The sequence below is a fragment of the Motacilla alba genome, chromosome 21, assembly GCF_015832195.1.
Source record: "Motacilla alba alba isolate MOTALB_02 chromosome 21, Motacilla_alba_V1.0_pri, whole genome shotgun sequence".
In the NCBI taxonomy this organism is placed as follows: Eukaryota; Metazoa; Chordata; class Aves; order Passeriformes; family Motacillidae; genus Motacilla; species Motacilla alba.
Window position 1 is genome coordinate 1204961 of NC_052036.1, and position 16234 is coordinate 1221194.

General features: G+C 58.2%; 1 protein-coding gene across 4 annotated transcripts in view; it reads left to right on the top strand.

Annotated features, from left to right (window-relative positions):
- Positions 1-287: 287 nt before the first annotated feature.
- Positions 288-16234, top strand: part of SAMD11 (sterile alpha motif domain containing 11) — an 81640-nt gene continuing 65693 nt past the window's right edge. The window contains exons 1-3 of one of the 4 annotated variants that reach the window (XM_038159853.1): positions 288-642; positions 1176-1975; positions 3874-3965. In XM_038159853.1, coding sequence (XP_038015781.1) covers positions 629-642; positions 1176-1975; positions 3874-3965 — 906 coding nt within the window. In that variant the 5' untranslated portion in view covers positions 288-628. Of the gene's footprint in view, positions 643-1172; positions 1976-2778; positions 3101-3873; positions 3966-16234 lie in introns of those variants that run through there. The other 3 variants (XM_038159854.1, XM_038159855.1, XM_038159857.1) reach the window with 3 other exon arrangements.

Here is a 16234-nt window from a genome sequence, read left to right on the forward strand (position 1 = left end):
CCATCTATGGATTCCATCCATCCCTCCCTCCATCCTTCCATCCATCCATGGATTCCATCCATCCTTCCATCCATCCATGGATTCCATCCCTCCATCCTTCCATCCATGGATTCCATCCCTCCATCCCTCCATCCTTCCATCCATCCATGGATTCCATCCATCCCTCCATCCATCCATGGATTCCCTCCATCCATCCATGGATTCCATCCATCCACCCCTCCCTCCCTCCCTGGAAAAGGGAAGGCTGGAGCCAGCTCCCAGCTGCCGGGGCTTGCGAGCATCGTGCCCGGGGCTGCGGAGGGCTGGGGGCCGCGTCCCCCCGGTGGCCCCGGGCTGGCGGCAGCCGGCGCTGGCCCCGCCGTCCGTCGCTCACCCCCTCGCCGCCGCCGGCGCGGCGCTTCCCAGCGCCTCCGCCGTTTAAATGGGCCAAGTTCGAGAAGCGGCGGCGGCGGCGGCGGCGGAGGGAAATCTTGTTTGGTCGGAGTCTCCGAAGTGTGCGGTGACTTCTGAGCACCGATCAATGCGTGTCTGTCCCGGCTCGGGGGCCCGGCCCGGCCCGGCGCGGCGCTCGGGGGCTGCGGGCGGCGGCGCGGGGAGCGCAGGGCCGGCGGGGATGATGGCACTGTAGATGTCCGTGCGGCTGTGCGTGTGTAGATGTGCTTGTATTTATAGATGGATGTATTTATATAGATGTACACAGAGGGACGAGGAGCGTAACGCCGCGTTCGTTAACATTTCCTGCGGGAGCGGGGATCAAAACCCAACTGGCGGGGATCATAAAGCTTCGGAGGGAGCGGGGCGAGTCCGCAGGTGAAGGTGGGCGGCCCCGGGGAAAGTTCGCCGCCGCCCGGGTGTCTGGAGCCCCGCGGGCAGAGCCGGCCCCGGCCGCGGCTCCGTCCTCCCGGCGGGCGCCGGCGGGGCGGGGAGGGGTCGCGGAGCGGCGGCGGGGGCGCAGCGTTTAATTTTAATTATTGCATATAAATAAATAAACCAGGTGTCAGTTTAAAGGAAGCAGGGGGGCAGGGTGAAAGGGGGCTGGCTGGCTGGCTGGGCGGCGGGGAACCCTCCAGCCTGGCGAGAAGGTGGGTTGATCTAGGGGAATCAATAAGCTTTTTTTTTTCTTCTTTTTTTTTTTTTTTTCCCTCCTTAAACCAAAATAATGTCTACGGCAGCAGAGACCTCTCCGAGATGTCAGGTATTAGTCCGGAGGGGCAGATCTGCGAGCCACACAGCAGCTCCCGGGTCTCCGGTACATTAGGCTCTCCGTGGGAGAGGGATCCCAGACAGCTCTGCTGGGGAGCCAGCCCCGGAGATTTGTTAGCGGGCTGCTCCGGGGGATACCAGCCACCTCCGGCACCCGAGCGCCAAAGGTGCCTGTGCTGCTGCTGCTGCTGCTGCTGGCGCGTTTCATCCAAACTCCAGCCAGAGCGAGGGCAAGTTGAACCGGAGACATTGGAGCCGCTGTGCTTTGGAGACGCCGGGGCGCACGGCGAGCGCGGCGGCACCATGCCTGCTATCAAGAAGGAGCGCCTTGACAGGGAAGAGATGGCCCTGGCAGCTTTCAACCAGCCCATGGAAACCTTACCTGACTACCTCGCGCCTCTGGCCGCCGCTGCCATTCCGGTGGTCGCCCCGCACCCGCCGGCTTACGACCAGATCTTCGCCCACCGCGCGTACCTGGGCTTCCACGAGCCCCACCGCCCCCACCCGCACCACCCCCACCACCTCCCCGAGGACCTGATGCTGGAGAGGTTCTCCTCCATCCCGGATTTCCAGCCCTTCTTTGACAACGGAGAGCCTTGCATCGAGGTGGAGTGCGGGGAGAACAAGGCGCTGCTCTACATCAATAAGTTGTGCCAAGGGAGCAAAGGACCCTCTATCCGCTACCGGGGAGAGTGGCTCACCCCCAACGAGTTCCAGTTCGTCAGCGGCAGAGAGACGGCCAAGGACTGGAAGCGCAGCATCAGGCACAAAGGTACGGGCAGCGCTCGCCGTGCGCGGGGTCCCCGCTCCTCCCCGCATCCTCCCTCTCGCCCCCGTGCTCGGGGAGCGGCACCCGCGGGGATCCCGGCGCCGGGGAGCGTTCGCGGCGAGAGCCGAGCCCCCTCCGCCGCTCCCCCGCGCCCTCTCTGCCGGACCCCCGCGCCCCGGTACCGCCGAACTTTTCCTTTCCGAGCCATTTGGGAACGCTTGCCTTTTTCGGGGCGGGGGGAGACTTTTTGGGAAGGCGGGGGGGGATTTGGGGGGCTCCTCTCCGCCGGGGAGAAGTTTCATGGGGCGCGGGCGGAGATTTGAACAGCGGGCGGGTGCCGGGGTGCGGATCCCGGGGTTCGGGGTGCGGATCCCGGGGTTCGGGGTGCTCGCCCGCTCGGGGTGCGGATCCCGGGGTTCGGATCCCGGGGTTCGGGGTGCGGGTCCCGGGGTTCGGGGTGCTCGCCCGCTCGGGGTGCGGGTCCCGGGGTTCGGGGTGCGGGTCCCGGGGTTCGGGGTGCTCGCCCGCTCGGGGTGCGGATCCCGGGGTTCGGATCCCGGGGTTCGGGGTGCGGGTCGCGGGGTTCGGGGTGCTCGCCGTCCCGCCCGCCGCCCCTGCGAGCCGCCGGCGGTGGCGGTGGCGGTGGCGGTGGCGGTGGCGGTGGCGGAGCCGGCGCGGCGGGGAGCGGCAGCGCGGCCCGGCCAGGCACCGGCGGGGCGGCGGGCGGGGCGGAGGGGGTGTTCCCCTCGCAGCTGGGTGGTGCGGGACCTCCGCGGCGCCGGCGGCTGCTGACGGGCGCCTGCCCTGCCTCCCTCCCCTCCCCGGCCGAGCCGGCGCCGCAGTCGCGGCTCCGCGGCGGAGCTGCTGCTGCTGCGGGCGGCAGGTGGAGAGCGGCGCCGGGGGGAGCGGCGGGGGCGGGCGGGCACAGCCCGGGCGGCACGTAATGAGCCGAGAGCCGGAGGTGGCAGCCCGGGGGGCTGAGGAGCGATTAGGAGGTGACTGACACCTCGCCTCGGTTATCGATCGCCGGGGAGCGGGGGCAGCGCTTCGGGGCCGCGCTAATTGTCGCCTCCCGCGTCTTTGATGGCCGCGCTCCCGCTGCCTTCGGGAAGCCTCAGTTGCTCTGGGGTGAGTCAGGAGGAGCGGGCGGAGGAGCTGCGGGAGGTGCCCGGGGCCGTGCCCGGTGCGGGGGCTGCGGGAGCGGCTCCCCGGGGCTGCGGCAGCGCCGGCTCCGAGCCCGGCGGGGCTGCGGGGGACAAACCGGGCTCCCCTCCCGGGGACCCGCGGGGGAGAAACCGGGCTCCCCTCCCGGGACCCGCGGGGGACAAACCGGGCTCCCCTCCCGGGGACCCGCGGGGGACAAACCGGGCTCCCCTCCCGGGACCCGCGGGGGACAAACCGGGCTCCCCTCCCGGAACCCGCGGGGGACAAACCGGGCTCCCCTCCCGGGGATCTGCGGGGGACAAACCGGGCTCCCCTCCCGGGGATCTGCAAGGGACAAACCGGGCTCCCCTCCCGGGGATCTGCGGGGGACAAACCGGGCTCCCCTCCCGGGCATCTGCGGGGGTCGCTCCGGGCTCCCCTCCCGGGCATCTGCAAGGGACAAACCGGGCTCCCCTCCCGGGGCTGCGGGGAACAAACCGGGCTCCCCTCCCGGGCATCTGCGGGGGACAAACCGGGCTCCCCTCCCGGGGCTGCGGGGGACAAACCGGGCTCCCCTCCCGGGAGCCGCGGGACAAGCTCGGCTGCAGGGGCAGGCGGGGATGGGTGCCGGTAGGCAGGCAAGGGGAGGGCTGTTTGTATGGAAGCAGACGCGTGCCTCCCCCTCCCCCTTCCCTAAATACTTTCCTTTTATAAACGCGCTGATTCTTTTCCTTCTTTTTCTCCTTCTCTGCATATAGGGAAAAGTTTGAAGACTCTTATGTCCAAAGGAATCTTACAGGTACATCCTCCAATCTGTGATTGCCCTGGGTGTCGAATTTCGTCTCCAGTGGTAAGATTATTGTTAAACTATGTGCTTTAGTTAAGACATCTTCCCTCTCCTCTGCCTCCGTCCCTTAAAAAAAAAATAAATTAAATTTCCTTTGCTTCTGTGCTGGTGGAACCGTGATCTGTGAGGGTCATGGAGCCGTGAGGGTTCCAGCAGTGTTAGAGAGGAGCTTGGAAGCAGAGCAGACGGGAAGAGCAGTGTTTGAGCCGAAGGAAGCAGCCCTCGGTGGGATTTTTTTGGTTTTCAGGGGGAGCTGTGCGTGTGTGTGCAGAGGCAAATCATTGAGGAGCCTCTTCCGTGTTCCCACCCCTTGGTTTCTGTGCATTGTGCACAGGTGTGAAAGTGGCTAAATAAAGCAGAAGGGAAATGTTTTTGTGCCCACGTGTTAGAGTGAGGGCAGGCTCGGTGTACAAACCGTCGGGTGGTGAGCTGCCTGAGGAGCAGCTCCAATGCTGCCAACCTGAGCATCGTTCATGGCATAGCTCAGTTATGGCTCACGCAGATCTTTCCTTCCCAACTTCTGGGTTCCTCGTGCGTTCTTGATTCTATCCTGAGACTTCCAGAATCGCTCATCAGCGTTTTCGTGGCAAAGATGTTGGTGGTATAAATAAAAGGTGACTGGGATAGCAGTAAAGTAAGGCCTTAAAGCAGTTCATGGTGTGTAAAAAGAACCTCAGAGTACAGTAACATCTAACTGGGAAGGCAGAGCTGTTGGTGTGGGGAACTGAAGCAGCTCTTGGTCCGAAAGAACAGCAACTTAAAGCATCGCCAGCAGCACTGTGGAAACAAATACAGGTGGAAACTGATGTGATTTTATCCACTGGAAATCAGCCGGTTTTGGTTTTGTTGCTTGCTTGGGCTGGAGTGCACAGTGTGCGCTCAGATGCAGCGTCTGTGATCGGAAAGGACAGGGCTGGGAGTTCAGTCCGTCCTGCCTGGTGCCTCTGTGTGCTCCAATCCCCCGGGGAGAGGCTCGGAGCGGTGACCAGCAGCTCAGAAGGGAATGGGGAGAGGTGTCCTGCCTGTGAGGGTGGCAGCAGCCACCCCTGCTCTCACCTGGCTCTTGCCAGCTCCTGCAGTTGGCGGCACGGCGTGTGCTGTGGTGGGAGCAGCTTTCCGCGCTGGAGTTCGGTCTGTGTTGTCGCTTGTGTGGCTCAGAGCCAAGAATCTGCCGGTGCCGGGGATGTGCTGCAGTGGTGGGCACGCTGAGAAGCGCCTGGCCGGGTGATGCTGCCTGCTGGGTGTTTTCTGGGCTGGCAGCAGCCAAAGGGTGGTGACGCGCTTTCCTGGCAGCAGCGTTTCAGGAGCTGGGCAGGGGTAGGTGCGTTTCCAGGTGGGAACACAGCTCTGCGTGAAGCCAGTGTGTGGCACTGCCTTTGAGAACTCGCTTTGGAAAGTACAGACGGGGGGAAAAAAGAGGTTGGTGCAGCTTTGGGCAAGGAGAAATAAATCTTTCTGGACTTGCTCCCGCTGCTTCCCCAGCTGGGAAAGGGGTTTTGGATGTCAGAATTTGCACAGCAAGGCCAGAGCCCAGTGAGGAGTTCTGCCAGAGCTGTTTCTCAATGCTCCCTGCACTTTCTGTGCTGTTCTTAGCTCATGTCCCTGACCAAAGGACAGTTCCACATTTTGAACCTGAAGTCTTCTGGATGTGCTTTGTGGAAGCCACATGCACTGCACATCCAGAGCAGTCACACGAGGAGGAGGATTGGGAATTGGGAATTGAGCATGGCTTTTATTTCCCCATTTAGTGATTGCCCGTTCGAGCCCCGCTGAGATCCAAGGGCTGATTCTCCTCAAAAGCAGAAATGTTTAAATGTTACGGTGCAGATGATAGAGACTCGCAGTGCCTGGTCCTCGTGTGTCCGGTGGGGGTGTGGAGATGGGGAGCTGATCCTGTCCGCAGCTGCTTCCACCGCTGTGAAATCAGTCCTTGGACAGCGGGAACAGGCGGCAGGACTCTGGCAGGGGGCGAGGCAGCCGCCTTCGGGGTCTGCGCCTCTGCCCCGCGGGCAGCGGAGGAGCGCTCTGCTCCAGGGCGAGCCCGGCTGTCCCTGCGGGAGCGGAGACCCCCAGAGCGTCCCCTGGGGGTGCCCCGAGCGGCCCTGGAGCAGCTCCGAGCTCCTGTCCGGCTCGGGGGAGAGAGGAGCGCTCGGTCTGGAGAGGAAACCGCAGCAAGCGCAGCCCCCGGGCCGGGCCGAGCGCTCCCCGCTCCCCGCCGGGCTCCGAGCCCCGGTGCCCCCCCGATGCCCCCCCGGTGCCCCCCCGGTGCCCCCGGCCGCCGCTGGCGCCGCGTCCCCCGCCCGTGACCCGGAGGGGCCGGGGCCCGGCGCCCGCCCCCCGCCGCCCGCGCCGCTCGCTCGCTGCAGCTGCAGACGGGGCCGGCGCCGGGCCCCGCTCCGCCACCGACCGCCGGTTTCCTGCGCCGCAAGGGGGGAGCGGCCCCGCCGGCGCCTCCTGCCCCGCGCCGCCCCCGCGCCGCCGGCCGGGCGGCCAGCAATCCATCCCTCCTTCCCTCCATCCCTCTCTCCATCCCTTCTCTCCCTCCATCCATCCCTCCATCCATCCCTCCCTCCATCCCTCCATCCCTCCCTGCATCCTTCCTCCCTTTCTCCATCCCTCCATCCCTCCATCCCTCCTTCCCTCCATCCCTCCCTCCAACCATCCCTCCCTCCAACCATCCCTCCATCCATCCATCCCTCCATCCATCCATCCATCCATCCATCCATCCATCCATCCATCCATCCCTCCATCCCTCCCTCCCTCCCTCCCTCCATCCCTCCCTCTATCCATCCCTCCATCCATCCCTTCCTCCCTCCATCCATCCCTCCATCCCTCCATCCATCCATCCATCCATCCATCCATCCATCCATCCATCCATCCATCCATCCATCCCTAGGGCAGCGTGCCCTTCCCAGGGCCGAGGTGCAGGCTCTGCCCCTGGGGAAGCAGCAGGCTCTGCCCCTGGGGAAGCAGCAGACTCTGCCCCCGGGGAAGCCGGCTCTGCCCCTGGGCTTTGTGCCCTCACAGAGGTTTCTGGACAGGAGAATGGCACAGCTCCCTCCGGTTTTGGGGAGGCACAGGCTTCCAAACCTTCCCAGGTTTGAGCAGGGCTCTCCCCCCACATCTGTACTTGTCAGTTTGGGGCAGGCCCAGCTGATCCCGAGTGGAGCCCTGGCTGGATCGCAGAGTGTTTGCTGAACCCCATTCCCTGCAGGGCTCCCCTGTGCTCCAAACCCCAGCCCTGCACTCTCCCCATCTCTGCCTGCAGCCCGCAGGGCTGCTCTCTCTGCTCCACCCTTCCAGGGCTGAGGGGCAGTGGGCTCCGGCCGGAGGGAGGGGAGAGCAGCTTTGCAGTCCTCACTGATGAGCCAGAGTGCCTCACATCTGTGAGCTCCAGCACCACACGTCCAGGAGAGCAGTGGGAGGACATCCCAGAACACTGGATTGTTTCCCTGAGCAGACAGAGTGTGACCCTTGCTGTGTGTTCCACTCTGTGCTGCCTCTGAAAGGGAGTTAGGCTGCTCCTCATCCTCTTTTCCCGTGGTTTCTTGGGCAGGGTGTCTGTTTGGAAGGTGGCCCTTATGGGGTTCAGGGTTTGGGGTTCAGGTAGAGAAGGAAAGACCCATTTCCCCAGAGCTGTTGTGACGTGGCCACGTTCAAAACAAAAAGAGCAATAAATGATGTTTGGGTTTTGCCCCGTGCCCAGCACAGGGTGCTTGTGCACGGCTGCGGCACTGGCAGTGGGAATTCATTTGCTGGGGCTGTGTTTGGCTCTTGGTTTGATTTATATGTGATTCCTTTCGTTTGCTGCTTTTTGCCATCGTGGCTGTTGTTTTCCTTTGCTGCCCTGAGGTTCAGGCGTCAGTCCAAGACTTTGTCAGGGATGGAGAGAGGAACTTTCTGCTGCTAACTTCAAAAAAAGGAGCAAAATCTGTTCTTTAGCCCTGAGGTTTCTGAGCCTTCTCCTGGGCCCTGTTTCGGGTGGAAGGCAGCTCTGTGTGTCCCCAGAGAGTGGCTTTGTGTCACTCGTGGTGCTGGGCTCCTTTCTGTCCTTCCCTGGTGCTCCCCTCCTGGCTGCTCCTCAGTTTCCTTGGAAAGCCAGGAGCAGAGCAGGGCAAGGAAGGGAGACCCTGGGGCTGCTGAGCGTGGTGGGATCCGAATCCAGAGGCTTTCACCAAAAGGGGAATCTCCCACACCGGGCACGAGTCTTCCAGGAGAGCTCTCCTGTGGTAAGAGGGCTTTGCCTGCTGGGGGATTTCCTTGGCTGCCTGCAGAAGCAGGATTCATTCTGAATTTCACTGCTAACTGAACAGATTACATTTAGGTTCCTTTCTGAGCTGCTGTGGGGTGGGAGCTGGAGAGTGCTGGGGTTTGTGTGCAGGGGGCTGTTTTCGTAACTTTGCCTTTGTGCCCCTCGGGGCTGCCTCATGAATGTGGAAAAAGCCCCTCTGTAAAGCAGACTCACAAACCTCCAAATCCCCCCAAGGACTTTGGCACAGTCTGTTGATTTTTATTTGTGGTTTCATGCTGATTTGGCTTGTTGCTTTTAATCCAGCGCATTTTAGTTCAGGTTGTGTTTGTTGGAGGCTTTGGAGATGGATGGGCTTTTTTTGTTTGTTTGCAGGGGTTGTTTTGGTTCTGTTTTGTTTTTTTAAAGGGCTTGGCCCAGGTGGGTTTTAACCTGTGTTTGCACTTGCAAGTTCAGGTTGAATTCTTAACAGAAGTTGATTCAAGCTCTGTCAGATTTCAGCTTTATGGAGGAGCTGGAGATGGGTGACTCCTGCTCTGAAATGGGGTGAGGGTCTCCCAGAGCCCACCCAGTGCTGGGCAGGGCTGCTGGGTTTGGGTCCAGCTCGTGGAGTTCCTGCTCTGGGGGCAGCGGGAACCTCTGTGCTGCTGCTGCTGTCACAGAAAGGTTCCTAAAATCCAGGGCTTTGGGGCCAGAGAGCGCTTCCAGAGGGGATTTTGGGGGCGAGCAGCTGGAAGTGGGAATCAGCGTGGCTGCGAGAGGAGCTGTGGGGTCTCTGTGGGGTGGAAGGTGCTGCTGATGGTCCCAGCTCTGCCCCTGGGCAGGACAGGCAGCAGCTGCCACTGCTGGGGGCTGCAGCAGCAGAAGGAGCAGCTCTTGCTCTGGACGGAGGCAAAACAAGCCCAGATCAATGGCACCGAGAGTGCCAGCAACAATGCTGAAGGATTTAATTTTGTGGATTATTAAATACCCTCTGGAAAGGAAAATATTAATTGGATTGCAGGCTTGTGAGTGAACAGCAGAGATGCAGAGGCAGCTGTGGCTTAGGAAAACAATTTTATCCTACAGGGGGCTTTGAGGAGCTCCAGGGGGGCGAGGCTTGCCTGGTGCAGGGGCTGGGGTGAGGATTCCTGCTCTGGCAGGGAGCAGTGGGGTGAAAGGGGAGAGCAGGGGCTGCGTGTGAGGTCAGTGCTTGTGGAAACCAGGCCAGGGAGGAGAGGGAAGGGCAGTCCCTGCTGAGCTTGGTGCGGGAGGGCTCTGCGTGGAGGGAGCGGATCTCCTTGGGATGCTCCCAGGGGATTCCTCGCCCCAGAACCAGCACGGGGCTGATTCCCTGGAGTGTCCTGGGCCCTGCTGCAGGAAAAGGCCATTTCTGAGCCCTCAGCCTGACCCGGGGAACTGGCAGTGCTGATTGCAGCCCTGCTGCTGGCATTCTCCTGCTCTGAGGGAAGGAAAGTGGAGCCTGGGAAGAAAGACAGACAAATAAATGTGGAGGAGCAGGGGAAGCAGCATCACCTCGTTAGCGCCGTGTCAAGGGCAGCGTAAAGGTGACACAGGAGAAGTAATTTTGCTGTCAAAATTATTTAGAGATGTCATTAAACTGCTTAGGGCTGTCTCTGGTGCTTCAGGGCACAGACACCTGGCTTTAATTTGCACTGCTGTGCGTCCAGGCTCGCTGGCCTGGCTCAGGGGGACTCGTTTGGAGCCTGGTGGCACAAGGGAGCTGCAAGGCAAAGGGTGCCCAAGAGCAGGAGGAGCTCCCTCATAAACTTCGTTAATTTAAAACTATCCACCAGCTCAGGTCTGCAGGGATGGTGAACTTCTCAGAGAGCTCCTTCTGGTTCAGTTATGGGAGAGCAGAGAGCAGAGCTTTCCTGCTGGAGGTGTCCAGGGCCAGGCTGGACAGGGCTTGGAGCAGCCTGGGGTGCTGGAAGGTGTCCCTGCCATGGCAGGGGGTGGAATTTAAGGTTCCTTCCATGCCTGGGGTTTTATGATTGGCCCTGGAATTAATTAAAGTCCAGGGCCAATCATAAAATAATCATAATTAAATAAGATCCCCTCTGTTCTTATTTAATTATCGCTTGGCCAAAATACTACACTTGGAAATCACTTTGTTTGCTCTCTGTATTTTCCTGCCTCGTTTGTTTGCTTTCGTGGGGTTTGTTTGTTTGTTTGTTTTTCCTCCCCCCTCCCCACTGAGCATTGTCCTGCCTCCTTTCTCCCGTGCCCAGTCTGTTTCCTTCACCTGGAAAATGTTTTGCTCCTCAGGGGTCTTGTTTGGCATCTTCCCTCCCTTCTCCCCTCCATGGAAATGCTTCATCTTCCCCTCCCCAGCTGAGGAATCCAGTGTTCTCCCCATTCCAGGGCTGCTTTTTCCTGCTAGGACGCCTGGCAGGTGTCACTGCAGAGCTCCTGGCAGCCCCCGTGTCCCAGACTTTGTGTTTCCAGCCGAGGGCAGGGAGAGCCTCTCTGGGGCTCCTGGGCGCTGCAGCAGCAGGGGCAGTGTGTGAGTAAAGCAGGGCAGCTCTGCTGTGCCCTGCTGGCAGGGCAGGGCTCTGCCAGGGCTCTGCATTTCCCTCCTGCTGGTTCTGGCTCTCGTTTGAGCCCAGGCAGTGAGGACGGGGAGGAAATCACACATCCCCTGTCGGAAATGCACTCTGATATCAAAGGGCTTTTCTGAGGGGGAGGAGGGATGAAGGAGGGAATTCCCGAGTGCTGAAAGGCTCTTGCTCATTTATTTTGCCTCCGGCCCGTGGGGAGTTGTAGCTTTTACTTTGTTTTGCACGTGGATACAAAGCCAGAGCATCTGGGAAGGCCACCGAGCCCAAATTCACCCTGATTTTGGATTAACTGCTCAGAAATTCTGCTGCACACCCAACCCCTCATTTTCAGGTGTCAGGAAAGCTTGGGTCCCTGGGCAGAGCAGGTTCTTTAATCTTCTGCATCTCCAGCTGGCAGGAACTCCCGGGAGGCAGTGTCACCTTGGGGTGGCATGCTGGCACCGGCCAGGGCTGGGAATGGGGGCTCCAGAGGGGATGCAGGAAACCTGGAGAGCTTCTGGTGGTGCCAGAGCCACGGGGCAGAAAATGCAGACCCTGGAAGATGTCTGGTGACAGGAAAGCTGTGTTTGCTTGGAGCTGGTGCCCGGTTCAGTGCTGGGATCGATTTCAGCAGCAGCTCTGGGCTTTTAAAGGACTTCAGGACCCCAAAATCAGCGCAGGAGACTCAGGTAGGAAGCTCAGCTGCTCCCTTTGAAGAGCCAGAGCTCCCTGCCTGGGGTTTTTTCTCAGAGCTCTGGGGCTGGGCTGGTTCCCCCCTGCTCCCTGCCCAGCTGTGCCCATCAGGGGCTCCCCCTAAGGCCAGCCCTGCCTTTGTCCCCGTGTCCCCAGAGGGATGGAGAGGTGCCAGGGGCTGTGGGAGCTGCTGCTGCTGCTGCTGGGTTGCCAGGGCAACCAGAGATGGCCCCTGAAGACAGGAAAGGGCAAACATTCCTCTCTGCCACAGTCTGGAGCATCAGTGATTGAATGAGATTAGATGGAATTAGATAATCCTGAAATTCTCAGCGATTTGACGCCAGACCTTTATTAAATAAGTAAAAGTACCAGCCCCTATAATAAAAATGAATTCTTGCAGATCAATAACTTTCCCCACTGCTCGTCACAGCTGTGACCCCTGAGATCTCTTTTCTGCTGTGGCGTGGGGTGAACCACACAAACCTGCCTTTTTTAATTTTTTTTTTTCCTCTCCCAGAGGGGACAATAATATCAATTCCTCTTTTATTTCCCCCTTGTGATTCAGCCACTTAACCCTAAAGTGCCCTTGCAGAGGAAGGCACTGCAGGGTTCCTCAGGGATGATTCAGTGCACTGGAATTTACTTAAACACTGCACACCATTGCTCTCAGCTATGATAAAGAAAGAAAATGAAAATGCATGGGAATGAGCCATGAATGGCTGGGCAGCTTTTTGCTCCTTGTGTGTTCAGACTCCTGGGACCTGCTCTGTGCCTGGCAGGGCTGGCATCAGGACCCCCTGTGCCCCCCAGGACACCCAGCAGAGCCTGGAGAATTTGGGGTGCTCTGCCTCCTGCCAGGCTCTGTTGGCCCTTCCAGAGCAGAGGGTTGATTTATTCAGAGTTTTTTTTTGTGGTGCAGCCCCAGACACCCCTGCTGAGGGTGTTGCAGGCACAGTGGACAGTCTCACAGCTCCTCTGCAGAACGCTTTCAATTCTGAATTAAAATCCGGTTCCTTTTCTAATTCCTGCACCAGCAGTGGGATTTCTGAAAACATCTTTGGCTTGAGGTTGGTCAGCTGCTCGTGCAGGTCTGGAGCTGGGCTTGTTTGTATCAGCAGTGTGGATCTGGGGTTTTTTTTTTTTTTGGTTTATTTTTTGAAGTCTCACCTTGCTGTGATGGATTTCTCAGGCATAAGTTCAGTTAAGAGTAATTCCATGAGGCTGGGGAGCGTTTCTGTCCCCTGGCGTGTGCGGAGGGCAGAAATCATCCTTGCTTTGGGAGGATTTAGTTCTGCCTTTGATGTGTCTGCTGTTGTCTTTAAATCGCTGCAGGAGCTGCAGAAAGCGTGTTCAGGGGATGTTTGAAATGATGTGCTCCAAGTTGCTGTGCTTTTCCTTCCGCTGGAAAACTTCCATCCTGGGAGCCATTCTGGGGGTGTGGGGGGACCCCTCCAGCCCTGCGCTGCTTTTCATGGCAGGCTCTGGGAGCAGCAGTGAAAACTCATTTTCCCCCCCATATCACGAGGAAATTCTGACATGGAGCAGAGAGAGAGAAGGGGAAGGACAGAGGAGGCTGAGAAAGGGGCGTGCAGAGAAATTGATGTGCACTGGGGACAACCCCACCCTCAGCAGCAGGAGAACGGGACAAGATGCTCGTTTTTAGGATCCTGGAATGGTTTGGGTTGGAAGGGACCTTAAAGCCCTTAAATCTCATTCCAGCCAGCTTCCCCAGCCCAGGCTGTTTGGGGGTTCAGGCAGGCAGAATTCTCCCTTGCTCTGATTCCACATTCAGAAAGTTTTGTGGTGTCAGAGCAAACACCCCGCAGAAATCCAAGCACGTTATGTTGGCACTATTGTCTCAGCAAAAAAAGATATATTGGTTTAACATATTTTCCATTAACAAGCTTTAATTTGCATAAATTATATCACCCTCTGCTAATTTATTATTACTTGTTCGGTTTCCTCTATTTCATTATTTCTCCTGGGGGTTATAAAATTACTTGGATTATTCTGCTTAAGCTTTTTAAAATACAGTCACAGTGCTGTGTTTTCCCATTTACCTTGTATTTCCTCATTGTTCTGAGGCTCATTAAAAACCCGAGTGAAGTGTCTCAGGAACTTCCCTGGATAAGAATTCTGCAAGTCTCTGAGAGCAGCGTACCCAAGTTTGCTGATTTAAACCCATGTCATTTTGGAAGTTTCTGTTTGGACACCTCCTGATTCACTGCTGGAATGAAAAGTGTTCCATGTCCATGCTGTGTCAGAGCTGCCTTTCCCTCCCAGAGCAGAAACAAAACTGTGCCAGGTTCATGTGGGAAGAGGAAGGAGGGCAGGAGGTGAGGGACAGGGGGGTTCAGCAGCCCAGCTGGCCCCAGAATTTCATATATTTCATATATTTCATATATTTCATATATTTCATATATTTCATATATTTCATTTTAGCTTTTTAGCATTCTGTAAGTATCTTTTCTGTATTCTTTAGTGTAGCATTCTTTAATAGAATAGAGTGTCATAAAATAATAAATGAGCCTGCTGAGAACATGGAGTCAGGTTCATCATTCCTCCCTGCCACGGGGGTCCCCACAAACACAATCCTGGTGCCCTTCCCTTGTCCCTGTCCCAGCTGCCCACCTGGGCTGGGTAAATAACACCCCGGGATGAGCCAGCAATGAGAGCTCTTCCAAGGGGCTGAATTTCCTTCCCCCTAATCCCACCTTGGCTGGCTGGGTGGAAGAATCTGCAGTTATTATCCCTTTAACTTGTGTTTTTACAATCCTGCTCTTGTCTTGTGTTTACCTTCCCGGCCTCAGATGCGATTTCAGAGGGGATTTTTCTGCAGTTCCAGCTGGCACCCAGTGTCCAAACACAGCCGGCTGTGTGCCGGTGCTGCTTTGCTCCTGCAGTGTTTGGGAAGGGCTCACCTGCCTCAGCAGCCTGCTCAGGAGAGCAGATCCAGCCGAGCCTCTGCAGGCTCTGCAGGGATTTGTGCATCTGATCCTGTTTATTTTAATGGGGCATTCACTGTCTCAGAGCTGAGCTGGTGCCTCCAGAGCTAAGAGGTGCAAGAGTTGGACCCTAATCTGATTTAACCCTATTTTGGCTGTTTCTCCATGGGAGTTTGGGTTTGTGCTGGGTTTGAGTGGGGTGTTGCCTGTGCAGAGATTGCCCTGTGGAGCTCAGGGGACGTTGTGCTGGGCTCTGACATTTGTATTTTACTTTTGCTTTGAGCTGGAGTCAGGGAAATCCAGAGGAAGATTCCTGGAGCAGGATCTGTCCATGGCAGGAATTCCTGGAGCAGGATTTGTCCATGGCAGGAATTCCTGAAGCAGGATTTGTCCATGGCAGGAATTCTGGAGCAGGATCTGTCCATGGCAGGGCTGTCCTGAGCTGAGGACAGGAATTCCTGGAGCAGGGTTTGTCCATGGCAGGAATTCTGGAGCAGGATCTGTCCATGGCAGGGCTGTCCTGAGCTGAGGACAGGAATTCCTGGAGCAGGGTTTGTCCATGGCAGAGATTCCTGGGGCAGGATCTGTCCATGGCAGGGCTGTCCTGAGCTGAGGACAATTCCTGGAGCAGGATTTGTCCATGGCAGGAATTCCTGGAGCAGGATTTGTCCATGGCAGAGGTTCCTGGGGCAGAATTCCTCCTTGCCCTTTGGAGCAGGTGCCGCCCTGGCACCTGCAGGGGAGATCCAAAGCTGTGGTTTGGAAGAGGTGGCTCCTGCAGGAGGAGGATGCGATGGAGAACAGCCCCGGGGTGGGATTTCACTTTCCCTTGGGCAGCCTCCTGCCGTGCAGGTGCTCAGGGTGACCCAGAGCTGCTTAGCAGAGCACAGGAGGATCAGGAGGAGCCTGTGGCTGCTGCAGCTCAGGGGGAGTCAGGATTGCCAGGGTGTCATGGGGAGGGCTCGCGTTTGCCTGGGCTTTTTTGTTTTAGGATTTTAGGAGGCCTGGGAAGTCAGCAGGTAAATGTCAAACTGGGCTGAGTTTGCTGTGCAGCAGTGCAGGGGGAGCAGTGCCCCTGTGGTCTCACAGCTCCCCTCCTCTGCGGGCTCAGCACAGGTGTGTTTCACCTGTTCACCCAGGCACAACTCCATCCAGGGGCTTGCCAAGCCCAGCTCAGCATCATTCCAGCCTGGAGGGAGCCCCGGCCTGGGGTGCTTGACTGGTGCAGGACAAAGCCAGAGTGTTCACCCTGAAAGCTCTGTGGTTTTTATTTGGCTTGCTTTTTTCTTGGGTTTTAAAGCAGGGCATGGCTGCAGAGTGGCCAGCAGCAAAACCCAATTCTGCAGCAGGTTTTGTTTCAAAAGTTAAGGAGACCTCCAGGTTGTGGGCACAGGGTGTTAATGTGGGATTGTGTGCAGCAGATGAGGGCTGGGGGCTCTGTCCATGAGCTCTGGGGTTCCTTCAGGAATGCCCAGCCCTGTGTTTGTCACTGCTCCAGGGCTCTGTCCATGAGCTCTGGGGTTAATTCAGGCATCCCCAGCCCTGTGTTTGTCACTGCTGCAGGGCTCTGTCCATGAGCTCTGGGGTTAATTCAGGAGCCCACAGCTCTGTGTTTGTCACTGCTGAGGGCTCTGTCCATGAGCTCTGGAGTTAATTCAGGAGCCACAGCCCTGTTTGTCACTGCTGCAGGGCTCTGTCCATGAGCTCTGGAGTTAATTCAGGAGCCACAGCCCTGTTTGTCACTGCTGAGGGCTCTGTCCATGAGCTCTGGGGTTAATTCAGGCATCCCCAGCCCTGTGTTTGTCACTGCTGCAGGGCTCTGTCCATGAGCTCTGGAGTTAATTC